General features: G+C 40.4%; 1 protein-coding gene across 8 annotated transcripts in view; it reads left to right on the top strand.

Moving 5' to 3' along the window:
* The window catches only part of LOC132386023 (histone-lysine N-methyltransferase 2A-like), a 316,855-nt gene that overhangs the window by 179,465 nt on the left and 121,837 nt on the right, over positions 1-15,553 (top strand). For 6 of the 8 annotated variants that reach the window (XM_059958301.1, XM_059958299.1, XM_059958305.1 and 3 more), the window contains exons 11-15: positions 864-1,010; positions 1,805-1,900; positions 3,836-3,956; positions 8,052-8,165; positions 9,554-9,738. In XM_059958301.1, coding sequence (XP_059814284.1) covers positions 864-1,010; positions 1,805-1,900; positions 3,836-3,956; positions 8,052-8,165; positions 9,554-9,738 — 663 coding nt within the window. The remainder of the gene's footprint in view (positions 1-863; positions 1,011-1,804; positions 1,901-3,835; positions 3,957-8,051; positions 8,166-9,553; positions 9,739-15,553) is intronic. The other 2 variants (XM_059958298.1, XM_059958300.1) reach the window with 2 other exon arrangements.

The raw sequence follows: 15,553 nt of genomic DNA, 5'->3' as shown, positions 1-15,553 counted from the left end.
ATTACTTAAAGCATTGGGAGAAGTAAAATTGCTTGAGATGCCGTACTTCAGAATTAAGTTTTAGAGGAATCTCACTGCAGGCTATTAAACTGGGATACAATGTTTATGAAAATAATGTTTAAACTTATTTGAGCATTGAAATGGTCATGCCAATCCAACAAAATCGTTGATTTTTCTTCACCTGCTATATACCCAATTGATTCTGTTTAATGCTATGTGACATCAACCTTTCAGTTGTATGGGAGAATCAATATAATTTTCAACTGTAAATTTCACAGTGTACTTTATAATAGTTTTCCCCCCAGAAATGCTATGGAACGTCCAGTAATATTGAATAATAATAGCTTAATTCAAGCTATTGCAGTGATAATATGTTAAATTTTGAAACACAGTGTGTCATGCAAACTGCATGGATTTCAATTCAGAACCTTAGCATGCATATCAATGTAGTAAGTACTTCAGGGAGTTCCATATAATAAGGATGTTAAAGATGAAATAATGTCCTGTTATATATGCAGTGTGTGTATTTCCTATAAACATTTGTAGAATAAGTGGGTGAAGTACTTAAAGTGACAAGAATATGAGAGGAGTATTTTAAGAAAAGCTTTGTTACAATTGTCCAGTGAACATTTATCTCTCAGTCACTATCAATACACTGGATTATATGGTGATAATCTCATTATTGTTCGAGAGAATTTGCTCTGTATGAATTGATAACTTTATTCTTAGAGTGATCCAACAACAGTTCTATTATAAATGATGATAGACTTTAGACATTGTAAAAGAGGTTTTATCGATGCAGTTATTTTTTGTTTCAGTTGTACTATTTGATGATATATTATTCATTTCAAATCCCTTTGCAGTTTGTTTACTGTCAGGTGTGCTGTGAACCCTTTCACCTTTTCTGCCTGGAGGAGAATGAGCGCCCCCTGGAGGAGCATTGGGAGAACTGGTGTTGCCAGCGCTGCAAGTTCTGCCATGTTTGTTGCCGACAAAGTAATTCCTCAAAGGTAATGGTTTGAACAGTACTAAATTTATATCTGGGCTTAATTCATCATTTTGAATTAATCAGTTTGAATCTTTTTAATAAAAATAAACTTGAAGTAAACTCCTAATCATTCTCTGTTATATTCATACTGGTAGTATTTCAGATATTTAATTCTTTCCTTCTTTCATGTTTATTAAACGTGTAGTAAAGAAAACATGTAACATTTTAAAAATTCAACACATAAATCAGAAATAAAATCTTAAATGAACCTCTTAAGCTCCTCTTCCAGAACAAGAAAGACCTGAGTTTGACATCAGTTTCTTTCAGTGTCATTTATTTTGGTAAATACTTGTTACTTGATTTTTATCTAAAATACATTGGTGCAATGCTGAATCAGGAAAATTAGCCACACTTAAGTATGTTCTGTAAATACTTCCTGTCTGTGGATGTGTTTCTCTTCACAATTTCAACAATAAGGTCAGGCTGAAATCAGTAAATTAAGTATTCTAACTTGATTAAAGAGAACGAGTTTTATCCTGATTTATCATACTCAACTGTAATATATAACACATTTGTACTTTAATTGGAACATATGATTTTCTATGCTCCTTTATTGTTTGGTTCATTGTCTAAAGAGATCAGGTGCTTGTCCAAGCTATTTCCAGTCAGGAGTATTTGGTTTTAAAGATGGGCGAAGTGGATTGCACTTGGAACTGAGTAATAGAGAATTTCCATAAAAATCTGAATGATTTGTTTTTCGTGCTGAATTAGGAGAAAAAGAAACTGTATATTTTTAAAACATTTCTTTTTACACAGCAGCTTCTTGAGTGTGGCAAATGCCGGAACAACTATCATCCAGAGTGTCTTGGACCAAACTACCCAACAAAACCAACTAAAATAAAGAAGGTCTGGGTAAGTTTCGTTAAGTTGTGCAAAGTTGTAACTATCATAATGTTACCTTGCCTGTAAGTTGGGCTCTGTTTTAATCTGGCGTGTACATAGATAAGATAAAATGAATACTTGAACTATAATCAAGCTGTAAATATATAAATCTAATCATTGAATATATCAATGTAGTTAATTCTGAATACACGTAGCAGGATCAACTCAGGTTTGCATTAAGGAATATTTCATTGAAATCTGTTTAGTACTTCAAACAGTAGTGATTTGATTCTTCCTTCACATGTATGAAAAGCCCTCTGGTTTGGTTTTACATGTGTTTATTTCTGTTGCCATTACATAAAAATTCTGCTTATCTTTTTATTGCCAGAAGATTTATTGGTGTGCTGATTTCTTTCTTCTTATCTGCATCTAGACAAGTTGAGGTGCTAGGAAGATTCTATTTCCTGCTTAGAATAAAATCAACTGACCAAGGACATTGTGAAGTACACACATTGATGTGCATCTGAATAACTGCTTCAGTAGATTTCCATAGGGCGGGCTACTAAGCCAGCCAGTGCAAGTTTTGGGTGGTGCAGTAGAGTAATGGTTAGCACAAACATTCTCCCCGTGATCATGTGGGATTCCTCCAAGTGCTTCCTCTTACAGTGCAAAGATATACTGGTTGGTAGATTAATTGGTCATTGTAAATTTCGACCTCTCACCTGACCCATTCAACCTTTATAGTGAGAAAATTTCAAAAGAAGTTAGTATTATTCCAGGCATGATCATAGGTGGACATGGTTTGAACAACCTATGATACACAGAAAACACAATGCTGATATCTATTTCTAAAGAGAAGCTCCAAGAAACTAGATAAATTCATCAAAGGAAATGCAGAGAGGATTGACCATCAACTGCAAGAAGATTGAATGTATGGTTGTCACAAAGAAGACGGAAATACAGAAATGTGAACTGGAAGTAGGCAACAAAATAATTAAACAGGGAAGTTCAATTATTTGGGGAACATGATAACATCTGACCATATGATTGATATTGAAAAGAGGAGGAAAACCGGGATTGCTAAGTGTATGTTTCAGTGTTTGAATAAAGTAGTAAATAATAATATTTCTATGTGCATGTTTGTTACGCCCTAACATACGGAAGCGAAGATTGGACAATAGCAAAACAAAAGGAAGACTTGAAGCTACAGAAATGTGGTTTTTGAGAAGCATGATGAAAATATTGTTGAAGGACAGACTAACAAATGTAAAAAGCCCAAATAAAAAGAAATCTGATACCATCAATCAGGAAATGGCATCTGGAATTTCTGGGGTGTGGAAGAAGGAGTCACAGTTGAAAACGCATCACATTCATAAGTTTCAGGAAGCAATGTCAGCCAAAAGTTTTGAAGAGCTTATTGGAACTTCCCTTATTAAAGATGATGGAAGATTGATCACCCATGTCAAGTGACATAAAATGCAATGATAATGATGTAATTGGCCCTTTGATTAGGCTAGGATTAAATTGGGGTTTGCTGGGTCACGGCTCAAAGAGTCAATTCGGCACCATTATTACATGTTTTACCTCATAAATGCTGGTAAAGTTCAAGGGCTAGATCTGAGCTCTGAAGGAATTTCTAGCATTGCCTTTCAGATTAGGCAAGGGAGATTGACATCCCTTCTGGTTTTGAATTAAAGTTCCAGATATTTATGTATTCAGGATTTATTTAAAGAATATATAAAAAAAATAGGTAAATCTGAAATGATGTAGGAAATATTGAAATTATACAACAGCCTGATCATTTTAGTTCAGTTTCTTTATCAGAACAGATTGTTTATAAATTGTATGCCACCATTTTTCAGTCCATTTCCAGCTCTTTTAGATGGATGATGTTATTTTTGCTTTGATCATTTTCTGATTTAATTTGTCATCACCTTAATAGTTCCTAATAAAAATCTGTTGTAGATATGCACCAAATGTGTAAGATGTAAGAGCTGTGGAGCTACAATGCCAGGGAAGGACTGGGATGCACAGTGGTCGCATGATTTTTCTTTATGTCATGAATGTGCAAAGCTTTTTGATAAAGGTGAGCATGCATGATTGTTTTGTTCATAAAGATTACCATTCCTGGGTAGCACTTATATTTCAGCAGTTAAATAATGAATTAGAGAATTCTAATAAAGCTTTGTTCACAGCAAAGCCACTTACAGACAAGAAATCTTACAAAGTTACAGTGAAAGCTAAATGGGAATTCAGAGGCTATTCATAGTTAGAAACGTAGAAAACCTACAGCACAGTACAAGCCCTTTGGCCCACAAAGCTGTGCCGAACATGAAACTACTAGGCTTACCTATTGCCCTCTATTTTACTAAGCTCCGTGTACCTGTCCAAAAGTCTCTTAAAATACCCTATTGTATCCGCCCACACCACCGTTGCCAGCAGCCCGTTTCATGCACTCACCACTTGCTGAGTGAAAAACCTATCTCTGACATCTTCTCCCCAGCACCTTAAGCCTGTGTGTCTTGTGGCAACCATTTCAGTCCTGGGGGAAAAACCTCTGGCTATCCACATGATCAATGCCTCTCATCATCTCATACATCTCAAGTCAAGTCAAGTCACTTTTTACTGTCATTTCGACTATAACTGCTGGTATGAGTACACAGTAAAAACGAATGCTACATGAAACAGTAAAAAAACAACTAGACTGAACTATGTAAAAACAACACAGAGAAAAAAACTACACTAGACTACAGACCTACCCAGGACTGCATAAAGTGCACAAAACAGTGCAGGCATTACAATAAATAATAAACAATAGGGCAGTAAGGTGTCCGTCCAGGCTCTGGTTATTGAGGAGTCTGATAGCTTGGGGGAAGAAACTGTTACATAGTCTGGTTGTGAGAGCCCAAATGCTTCGGTACCTTTTCCTAGATGTCAGGAGGGAGAAAAGATCGTATGAGGGGTGCATGGGGTCCTTCATAATACTGTTTGCTTTGCAGATGCAACGTGTGGTGTAAATGTCTGTAATGGTGGGAAGAGAGACCCCAGTGATCTTTTCAGCTGACCTCACTATCCACTGCAGGGTCTTGCGATCCGAGATGATGCAATTCCCAAATCAAGAAAGTGATGTGCAACTCACTGTGCAGGTGCTGCATCCCTCTCAGATGTGCTGTATAACTTCTACGCCCAGTTTGAGGTGGAAAATGACGTGAGGAAATGACGTGGGGTGAGGAAGTCCACCCCTCCTACAAATGACCAGGTGCTTTTTCACCATGGCCAATGTGAGAAGAACCCTGTGCAGGGTCAACCCACGGAAGGCTGCTGGACCAGACAACATCCCTGGTAGAGTGCTCAGAGGATGTGCAGACCAGCTAGCAGATGTTCTCACTGACATCTTCAACATCTCCCTGAGCAGCGCCACCATTCCAACGTGCTTCAAGGCCGCCACAATCGTCCCCGTGCCGAAGAAGTCTTCAGTGTCCTGCCTGAATGACTACCGTCCTGTTGCACTTACATCCATCATCATGAAGTGTTTCGAGAGGCTCGTCATGAGGCATATCAAGACCCTGCTGCCCCCTCACTGGACCCCCTGCAGTTTGTGTACTGTCCCAACCGCTCAACAGATGACGCCATTGCCATCACCCTCCACCTGGACAAAAAAGACACATATTTTGGAATACTGTTCATAGACTTACAGAATCATCCCTCAGAAACTGACTGGAAAGCTGAGCCCATTGGGGCTGAACACCTCCCTCTGCAACTGGATCCTAGACTTCCTGACTGGGAGACCTCAGTCAGTCTGGATCGGGAGCAGCATCTACAACACCATCACACTGAGCACAGGGGCTCCCCAGGGCTGCGTGCTCAGTCCACTGCTGTTCACTCTGCTGACCCACGACTGTGCAGCAACACACAGCTCGAACCACATCATCAAGTTCGCCGATGACACGACCGTGGTGGGTCTCATCAGCAAGAACGACGAGTCAGCTTACAGAGAGGAGGTGCAGCGGCTAACGGACTGGTGCAGAGCCAACAACCTGTCTCTGAATGTGAACAAAACAAAAGAGATGGTTGTTGACTTAAGGAGGGCACAGAGTGACCACTCCCCGCTGAACATCGACAGCTCCTCGGTAGAGATCGTAAAGAGCACCAGATTTCTTGGTGTTCAGCTGGTGGAGAATCTCACTTGGTCCCTCATCACCAGCTCCATAGCAAAGAAAGCCTAGCAGCGTCTCTACTTTCTGTGAAGGCTGAGAAAAGTCCATCTCCCAACCCCCATCATCACATTCTACAGGAATTGTATTGAGAGCATCCTGAGCAGCTGCATCAGTGCCTGGTTCGGAAATTGCACCATCTTGGATCACAAGACCCTTCAGCGGATACTATGGTCAGCTGAGAAGATCATCGAGGTCTCTATTCCAGCCATCACGGACATTTACACTATACGCTGCATCCATAAAGGAAACAGCATTATGAAAGACCCCATGCACCCCTCATACAATCTCTTTTCCCTCCTGCTGTCTGGGAAAAGGCTCTGAAGCATTCGGGCTCTCACGACCAGACTATGTAACAGTTACTTCACCCAAGCTATCAGACTCCTCAATACCGGAAGCCTGGACTGACACCTTGTCCTTTGTCCTGTTTATTAATTATTGTAGATGCCTGCACTATTTTTTGTGCACGTTATGCAGTCCTGTGTAGGTCTGTAGTCTACTGTAGCTATCTCTGTTTTTTTTTATTATTATGTAGTTCAGTCTAGTTTTTTTGTACTGTGTCATGTAACACCATGGTCCTGAAAAATGTTGTCTCATTTTTACTGTGTACTATACCAGCATTTATGGTTGAAATGACAATAAAAGTGACTTGACTTGATACAACTGCTCAGGATGCTCTCAATACAACCCCTGTAGAACGTGATGAGGATGGGGGTGGGAGATGGACTTTCCTCAGCCTTTGTAGAAAGTAGAGATGCTGCTGGGCTTTCTTTGCTATGGAGCTGGTGTTGAGGGACCTGGTGAAATTCTCCGCAAGGTGAACACCAAGAAATTTGGTGCTCTTTACGATCTCTACCGAGGAGCCTCTATCAGGTCACTTCTCATCCTCCTTCGCTCCGAAGAGAAAAGGCCGAGTTCACTCAACCTGTTCTCATAAACCATGCTCCCCAATCCAGGCAACATCCTTGTAGATCTCCTCTGCACTCTTTCTATGGTTTCCACATCCTTCCTGTAGTGAGGTGATCAGAACTGAGCACAGTACTCCAAGTGGGGTCTGACCTATGTCCTGTATAGCTGTAACATTACCTCTCGGCTCCTAAATTCAGTTCCAGGATTGATGAAGGCCAATATACCATATGCCTTCTTAACTACAGTGTCAACCTGTGCAGCTGCTTTGACTTGGACCCCAGGAGCCCTCTGATTCTCCACACTGCCAAGTGTCTTACCATTAATACTATATTCTGTCATCATATTTGACCTACCAAAATGAATGACCTCACACTTATCTGGGTTGAACATCTGCCACTTCTCAGTCCAGTTTTGCATCCTATCAATGTCCCACTGTGACCTCCGACAGCCCTCCACACCGTCTACAACACCTCCAACCTCAGCAAACTTACTAACCCATCCTTCCACTTCCTTATCCAGGTCATTTATAAAAATCACAATGAGTAAGCGTCCCAGAACAGATCCCTGGCCGGTTCTGGATGCAAAAAGCAGTGTCCCCTTGGATCCCATGCCTCCTTACTTGTTCAATAAGTTGGAGATCACCTCAACTGCTTTGATTCAACCAAGTTTCTGTCTAGAAGAAAAAAGGATCCAGCTGATGAAATTAGGGACAAGGTTCCACTAGCCACACAAATAACTTGAGTTGTTTTGGCACTAATGTTCCAACTAACTAATTGTTTCTTTCTTTTTTAAAAAATTAATTATTTGGATTATTTAAAGGTGTCTGTACCTTGCCCACTTCATTGGTTGACAGATTAACAGAACAAGTGGTCAGTTTGCCTCTGTTATGTATTCTTTACAGTAATATGTAAGCCTAAATATTTTTCGATAGAAAGCCAAGCTGTAAAATACAGTATTTCAAAAAGTACTGAAGAAAGCAAGTGTCCATGCTGTTGAAGTTCATTGAGAATAATGGAAAGATGCATTCTAAGTTAATGTTAATTGCTGTGTATGTTTAGGAAACTTCTGCCCGCTCTGTGATAAATGCTATGACGATGATGATTATGAGAGCAAGATGATGCAGTGTGGAAAATGTGAGCGTTGGGTTCATGCAAAATGTGAAAGCTTATCAGGTATTTTAAAGCTAGAATTGTATTTCCAGTATAAAAGCTTCCAAAGAAGAGACAATTTTTGGTTGTATATTTTTGTTTGGTTTAGATTTCATTTGTTTTGAGCTGTCAGTACAATTTATAAATGTATAATATATTCATAAGAGTAGTTCTGGAGTTCATATTTAGTTTTCATATAACCGCAATCTGTATAGTTTCTGGTCATATGATGTTGGAATTCTTATTCTTTTAAATTTAACTTAGTTCTACAACATTAGATATTTGATTTCTTGTTTAACCACAAACCCCTTATTTGGCATATATTCTTAAGAATTTCAAATTCTAACATTATAAATACAAATTGCCATTCATAAATTCTTCCTAACTCTGTTTTTGTTGGCTGTGGGGGAGAGTCATCTAACATGCTTTTATACATTTCAACTCAAAATTCCTCAAAATATTTTAAAAATAAGAAGGCAAATCTTAAAAGTAGAGACTTATTTGCGACATTTGACATTTTATAACAGATCTTTGCATTGGTTCAGACTTTTTCACCTGTGTTCTTTGCTGTTTACTGATTGCTTCTTTAAGGTTCATAGACTGTTTGTCTTGTTTTTGGTGTCAGGATGGATAGAGTGGGTTAAATATGAATAGCCTCTGTCTTTACAAAGAACTAATGCAGCAAATCCTTGCTTTCTTTTTGTTCATTGTGCTCACTTCCCTTCCCCCTCCCCACTTCCAATTACTGTTCTCCAGTTTTCATTTACAATAGAACAGGTCTACATGCCCTAATGATAAGTAGAGTGATAAAATGATCAGAAGCTCATATAGTAGCAGGGAGAATAGTGCATCTTTGAGACACTAACCACTCATTTCTGAAGTTGTTCCAAGATGAATACTGTATGTTTGACAGAAGTCACCACGTTGAGGCAAAAATTCAGGAGTCTCTATTAATCGGATTTAAATACATGTTGGTTCTGCTTTGAATGTGTCAATTGTGGCCTATTTTATCCACACATTTATTTTTAATTTAGAGTGGATGTTTTTATACTGGATGTACTTTAGTCGGAGAGTGGATACTGCTTTTATATTGAATGTTAATTCTTTCAGGATATTTCTACATTTTCTATTTGAATTTTCTCTCCTGCCTACCATTTCCATGTTATTAGCCATGCCTTGTGAAACAACCCATTTAGAAGTACATACTCAAGTTTAATTTTGACATGTACATTGGACAATAGACTTAATTTGCTGGAATCTGCTCAATCCAGTTGCCGTGTTTTGCTTGCACTGTTTTCTTTATCTATATATGTTCCCCATATGTTGATTTGTAAAGTTTACAGAATCTATTCTATTCAGATTTTGCCTTGCTGCGGATGATCATTTTTTCCATTGATTTTATTTTCATCCAGATGAGATGTATGAAATCTTATCAAATCTTCCAGAAAGTGTGGCATACACATGCATAAATTGCACAGACCAACACCCTGCAGAATGGCGCCAGGCATTAGGCAAGGAACTGCAGATCTCTTTAAAGCACATCTTGACTGCATTGCTAAACTCTAGAACGACCAGTCACTTGTTACGATACAGGCAGGTAGGTCTGAGTTGCTCATTCAAAATGGTGTCAAACAAACTGTTAGTAAAATTTATTAAATAATTTCAGCTGTGATTTTTATTTGTTAGTTTCCTGTTATTTTGTTCATATTATTTTTGTGTTTTATGCATTTATAAATAAATCAACAAATGAATCTGAATTATATTGGTTACGTTGGAACCTTTGAGAGCTTTAACTACAATGCAGTGCATTTCATATCTTGTCCTTGAAATTCCAAGTCTGATAATTGATGAAAGTTATGTTATTAATTCATAATAGTAACATTTCCAGGTGTTTCCTTAGACTTTGTACATTCTCTTTTTATTTTAGAGGAAGTCTTCAATCATTCCCTGTGCTAAAACATAAAATTTGTCATTGTGAATGTTGCTTTATCTTTGCATCTTTTAAATTTAACAAACAAATACAGTGATACTCTAGAGTAATGTAAATGGTGGAAATGCACATACAGACAGTCCCATGGTTACGTACGAGTTCTGTTCCTGAGTCCATCTTTAAGTCGGATTTGTACGTAAGTCAGAACAAGTACGTCCGGTATTATTTAGCGTCAGTTAGTCAAACGTTTGTCTTAGTATATACAAACCCCATTTCCAGAAAAGTTGGGATATTTTCCAAAATGCAATAAAAACAAAAAATCTATGATAAGTTAATTCACGTGAACCTGTATTTAACTGACAAAAGTACAAAGAAAATATTTTCAATAGTTTTACTGACCAATTTAATTGTATTTTGTAAATATACACAAATTTAGAATTTGATGGTTGCAACACACTCAACTGAAGTTGGGACAGAGGCATGTTTACCATTGCGTTACATCACCTTTCCTTTTAATAACACTTTTTAATCGTTTTGTAACTGAGGATACTAATTGTAGTAGATTTGCAATTGGAAATTTTGTCCATTCTTGCTTGATATAAGACTTCAGCTGCTCAAGAGTCCTTGGTCTCCGTTGTCTGATTCTCCTCTTCATGATGCGCCATACGTTTTCAATAGGAGATAGATCTGGACTGACAGCAGGCCTGTCAAGCACACGTACTCTGTGTCTACAAAGCCACGCTATTGTAGCCTGTGCAGAATGTGGTCTGGCATTGTCCTGCTGAAATAAGCATGGACGTCCCGGGAAGAGACGTCACCTTGATGGCAACATATGTCTCTCTAAAATCCTAATATACGCCTCAGAGTCAATGGTACCTTCACATACATGCAACTCACCCATGCCGTGGGCACTGATGCACCCCCATACCATCACAGATGCTGGCTTTTGCACCTTTCGCTGATAACAATCAGGGTGGTTGTTTTCATTTTTGGCACGGAGAACTCGACACCCATTTTTTCCAAAAACTAGCTGAAATGTAGACTCATCTGACCACAGCACATGGTTCCACAGTCTTTCGGTCCATCTGAGATGAGCTCGGGCCCGGAGAACTCGCCGGCATTTCTGCGTAGAGTTGATGTATGGCTTCCTCCTTGTTTCAAGTTGTATTTCTGGGTGCAGCGACGGACTGTGTTAAGTGACAATGGTTTTCCGAAGTTCTCCCGAGCCCAGGTGGCTATAATTGTCACAGTGAATGACGGTTTCTTAGGCAGTTCTGCCTGAGGGCTCGAAGATAACGTGCAATCAACAGTGGTTTCCGACCTTGCCCTTTACACACTGAGATGTCTCTGAATTCTCTGAATCTTTTCACAAAATTCTGTACTGTAGATGTTGAAAGGCCTAAATTCTCTGCAATCTTGCGTTGGGAAATGTTCCTTTTGAACTGACTAACAATTCTCTCAGGAATTTTGGCACAAAGGGGTGAGCCATGACCCATCCTTGCTTACAAAGACTGAGCCTTTGATGGACGCTACTTTTATACCGAGACGTGATACCTCACCTTGCTAGCAATTAGCCTGCTTAATGTGGAGTCTTCCAAACCGGTGTTACTTGAATAGTCTGTGCACTTTTCAATCTTATTTTAACTCTGTCCAAACTTTTGTTGAGTGTGTTCCAGCCATCAAATTCTAAATTTGTATATATTTACAAAATACAATTAAATTGGTCAGTAAAACTATTGAAAATATTTTCTTTGTACTTTTGTCAGATAAATAAAGGTTCACGTGAATTAACTTATCACAGATTTTTGTTTTTATTGCATTTTGGAAAATATCCCAACTTTTCTGGAAGTGGGGTTTGAGGTATATATTTTACCTTTCTATGCATATAAAACACTTAAGAAACGTATGTATTCCAATAATTAAACCACTGCTTTGCTTAGTAATAATTGTAGCTTTCATTAGGGCAGGGCACTTCACATGCTCCTATTATTCTTACTTTATCCATTACCCTTTAAAATTGTTCCCATTGTTGACGCTTTTCCGGTGACCGATGGCGTTTCACCTCTTTCCAAACGCTTAATTATTTCCACTTTATTTTCAATCGTGATTGCTTCCCGTCAATGGAACAGAAACACCCAAGCCCCGCCGGCTCCCAAGATCCACTCAGTCCTGAGGACCACCGCACTGAGACAGGTTAAATGGGACAAGTGGGGTCTGTGCTGGGTTTGGGTATTTGATCCTCCACGATATTCATGTGGGAATTTAAACTGGAAGTGGCAGTGTTTTTTCAAATGGTCAAGTTGCATTCAAATCAATCTGGTACAGGAGTCACTGGATCGAACTCGGCAACCTCTTCTCTAGCCTGCACTGATCTCACTGCGCCACCAGCCCACCAGAATTGGGGGGGTGGAGGGGTGCATGGTCAGGGTGGATCTTACTAAAAACAACTTAAGACAAACACCCAACACAGTATCAACTGCAATGACTTAAAATGGCGGTCGGCATTCTCCTTCCTCAGTTCGTAAGTATGAGTTGTCTGTAAGTTGGACGTTTGTAACCTGTAATTCACAATCACCAACAGCAAGTTGGGATTTCACGTTATGGGGTGGTCTGACACAATGACATGGCTATGTAACGATTTTGAGTAAGCTGTTGGAGTTCAATAAAATGTATCATCAGTTTCATTAAACATTAAAAGCTTCACTATGTATTATTTATGAAAACCTACATTGGTGACCCTGATGCTCTTGGATGATTCCAGAGTTATTGAACGTATCGGTCAGCGCAGTCATTTGTAACTTCCAGAATCTTGGGAAAAAGATACCATCACTTGGTTTGTACAGACTGAGGCCCAGTTCACACTGCAAGAAATTACCATCAGCACCACCAAATATTTCCATATAGTAGGCTAACTTGAACATAGAACACAGAACAATACAGCATAGTACGACACAAATGTTGTCTCCACAATGTTGTGTCGACCCTAAAACCCTGCCTCCCATATATCGCAGCACCTTAAATTCCTCCATATACCTGTCTAATGGTCTCATAAATTTCACCAGTGTATCTGCCTCAGGCAGTGCATTCCATGCACCAACCATTCTCTCAGTAAAAAACCTTCCTCTAATATCCCCTTTGAACTTCCCTTACTTTAAAGCTATGTCCTCTTGTACTGAGCAGTGGTGCCCTGGGGAAGAGGCGCTGGCTGTCCACTCTGTCTATTCCTCTTAATATCTTGTTCACCTCTATCATGTCCTTCTTCTCTCCAAAGAGTAAAGCCCTAGCTCCCTTAATCTCTGATCATAATCCATACTCTTTAAACCATGCATCATCCTAGTAAATCTCCACTGTACCCTTTCCAATGCTTCCACATCCTTCCTATAGTGAGACGTCCAGAACTGGACACAGTACTCCAAGTGTGGCCTAACCAGAGTTTTATAGAGCTGCATCATTACATCGCGTCTCTTAAACTCTATCCCTCGACTTATAAAAGCTAACACTCCATAAGCTTTCTTAACTACCCTACCTACCTGTGAGGCAACTTTCAGGGATCTGTGGACATATACCCCCAGATCCCTCTGCTCCTCCACACTGCCAAGTATCCTGCCATTTACTTTGTACTCTGCCTTGGAGTTTGTCCTTCCAAAGTGTACCACCTCACACTTCTCTGGGTTGAACTCCATCTGCCACTTCTCAGCCCACTTCTGCATCCTATCAATGTCTCTCTGCAATCTTTGACAATTCTCTAACTATCTACAACACCACCAACCTTTGTGTCGTCTGCAGACTTGCCAACTCATCCTTCTACCCCCACATCCAGCTCGTTAATAAAAATCACAAAAAGTAGAGGTCCCAGAACAGGTCCTTGTGGGACCCCACTAGTCACAACCCTCCAATCTGAATGTACTCCCTCCACCACAACCCTCTGCCTTCTGCAGGCAAGCCAATTCTGAATCCACCTGGCCAAACTTCCCTGGATCCCATGCCTTCTGACTTTCTGAATAAGCCTACTATGTGGAACCTTATCAAATGCCTTACTAAAATCCATGTAGATCACATCCACTGCACTACCCTCATCTATATGCCTGGCCACCTCCTCAAAGAACTCTTTATCAGGCTTGTTAGGCACGATCTGCCCTTCACAAAGCCACGCTGACTGTCCCTGATCAGACCATGATTCTCTAAATACCCATAGATCCTATCTCTAAGAATCTTTTCCAACAGCTTTCCCACCACAGACGTAAGGCTCACTGGTCTATAATTACCCAGACATTTTTTTGAACAAGGGGACAACATTCGCCTCCCTCCAATCCCGTGGACAATGAGGACATAAAGATCCTAGCCAGAGGTTCAGCAGTCTCTTCCCTTGACTCGTGGAGCAACCTGGGGAATATTCCATCTGGCCCCGGGGACTTATCTGACTAGATTTTCCACCTCATTAGTCATCCTACCATTCTTTATCTAACTCACCGGGACAAATTTATCCCTAACATCCTGCAAGATATCTCTCAACATCAACCACATGTCCATACTGCACACACAAAATGCTGGTGGAACACAGCAGGCCAGGCAGTGTCTATAAGGAAACGCTGTTAACCTTTCGGGCCGAGACCCTTCGTCAGGACTAACTGAAAGGAAAGGTAGTAAGAGATTTGAAAGTAGTGGGGGGAGGGGGAAATGCAAAATGATAGGAGAAGACCGGTGGGGGTGGGATAAAGCTAAGAGCTGGAAAGGTGATTGGCAAAAGTGATACAGAGCTGGAGAAGGGAAAGGATCATGGGATGGGAGGCCTCGGGAGAAAGAAAGGGGAAACACCAGAAGGAGATGGTGAACAGGCAGAGAGAGAGAGAGAAAAAAACAAACAAATACGTCAGGGATGAGGTAAGAAGGGGAGGAGGGGCATTAACGGAAGTTAGAGAAGTCAATGTTCATGCCACCAGGTTGGAGGCTACCCAGCTGGTATATAAGGTGTTGTTCCTCCAACCTGAGTGTGGCTTCATCTTGACAGTAGAGGAGGCCATGGATAGACATATCAGAATGGGAATGGGACGTGGAATTAAAATGTGTAGCCACTGGGTGATCCTGCTTTCTCTGGCGGACCAAGCGTAGGTGTTCAGTGAAATGGTCGCCCAGTCTGCGTTGGGTCTCACCAATATATAACAGGCCACACCAGGAGCACCGGACGCAGTATACCACACCAGCCGACTTACAGGTGAAGTGTCGCCTCACGAAGGACTGTCTGGGGCCCTGAATGGTGGTGAGGGAGGAAGTGTAAGGGCAGGTGTAGCACTTGTTCCGCTTACAAGGGTAAGTGCCAGGAGGGAGATCAGTGGGAAGGGATGGGGGGGATGAGTGGACAAGGGAGCTGCGTAGGGAGCGATCCCTGCAAAAAGCAGAAAGAGGGGAGGGAAAGATGTGCTTGGTTGTGGGATCCCATTGGAGATGGTGGAAGTTACAGAGAATTATACGTTAGACCTGGAGG

The sequence above is a fragment of the Hypanus sabinus genome (genome assembly GCF_030144855.1).
Source record: "Hypanus sabinus isolate sHypSab1 chromosome Y unlocalized genomic scaffold, sHypSab1.hap1 SUPER_Y_unloc_2, whole genome shotgun sequence".
NCBI lineage: Eukaryota > Metazoa > Chordata > Chondrichthyes > Myliobatiformes > Dasyatidae > Hypanus > Hypanus sabinus.
Note: the sequence above shows the minus strand (reverse complement) of the source record. Positions and strands in the feature narration are given on the sequence as shown.